We start from the raw sequence: 715 nt of genomic DNA on the forward strand, positions 1-715 counted from the left end.
CCCGCTAAATCTTTTTTTTTTTTTTTATAAATTATTAAATATTAAATTATATATAATTTCATAACCATTTCAATAAATTTATAATTTTTAAAGATATAAAAAATAATTTTTAAATTTATAAACATTAAAGTCTTTATAATTCTAAAACAAAACAAACATTGTCTAAAATATATAATTAAATATCTTTAAGTTTATAATCAATCAAACATAAAATATAATGTAAAATATAACTTAAATTATTTTTAATTATTATCTTCATCCTTTTATAGATTAATAACATTATAAAAATTTATAAAATATTAGTAGTGACCATAAAAACGCCTGGTTCAACCAAAAAACCGCTACTTCCCGCCAACTCTAGCCACAATACATTATTAATTATCATATAAAATTCTTTAACTCTTAATGATATACACGTACAAATTAGTTTATCATTTTTAATATTGGATTGAATTGATAAATCTAGTGCTTCTTTAAATTTGCAATCAAGCATACATAGCAGAACATGCTTGTATCTGCAGAAAATATTATTGAGAAAAGAGAACCTGTTGCATGGAGTTTTCTTTGAACCACGAAATTTGTTAATTTCACACACATTACCGCCACGCCATTTTGCTGGAACAGGACCTATTCCTTTGTCACTAAAACTCTTAGATTCAGGCCAAACACCTGCACGCATATGTAAGATGTGAAATTTAATATAAACAATATATAT

General features: G+C 23.6%; 1 protein-coding gene across 1 annotated transcript in view; it reads right to left on the reverse strand.

Annotated features, from left to right (window-relative positions):
• The window catches only part of LOC107635231 (subtilisin-like protease Glyma18g48580), a 4,821-nt gene that overhangs the window by 2,971 nt on the left and 1,135 nt on the right, over positions 1-715 (reverse strand). Inside the window, exon 5 of the mRNA XM_016338637.2 lies at positions 546-669. Within this exon, the coding sequence (XP_016194123.1) occupies positions 546-669 (124 nt within the window). The remainder of the gene's footprint in view (positions 1-545; positions 670-715) is intronic.

Source organism: Arachis ipaensis, chromosome B04, assembly GCF_000816755.2.
Source record: "Arachis ipaensis cultivar K30076 chromosome B04, Araip1.1, whole genome shotgun sequence".
Lineage (NCBI taxonomy): Eukaryota > Viridiplantae > Streptophyta > Magnoliopsida > Fabales > Fabaceae > Arachis > Arachis ipaensis.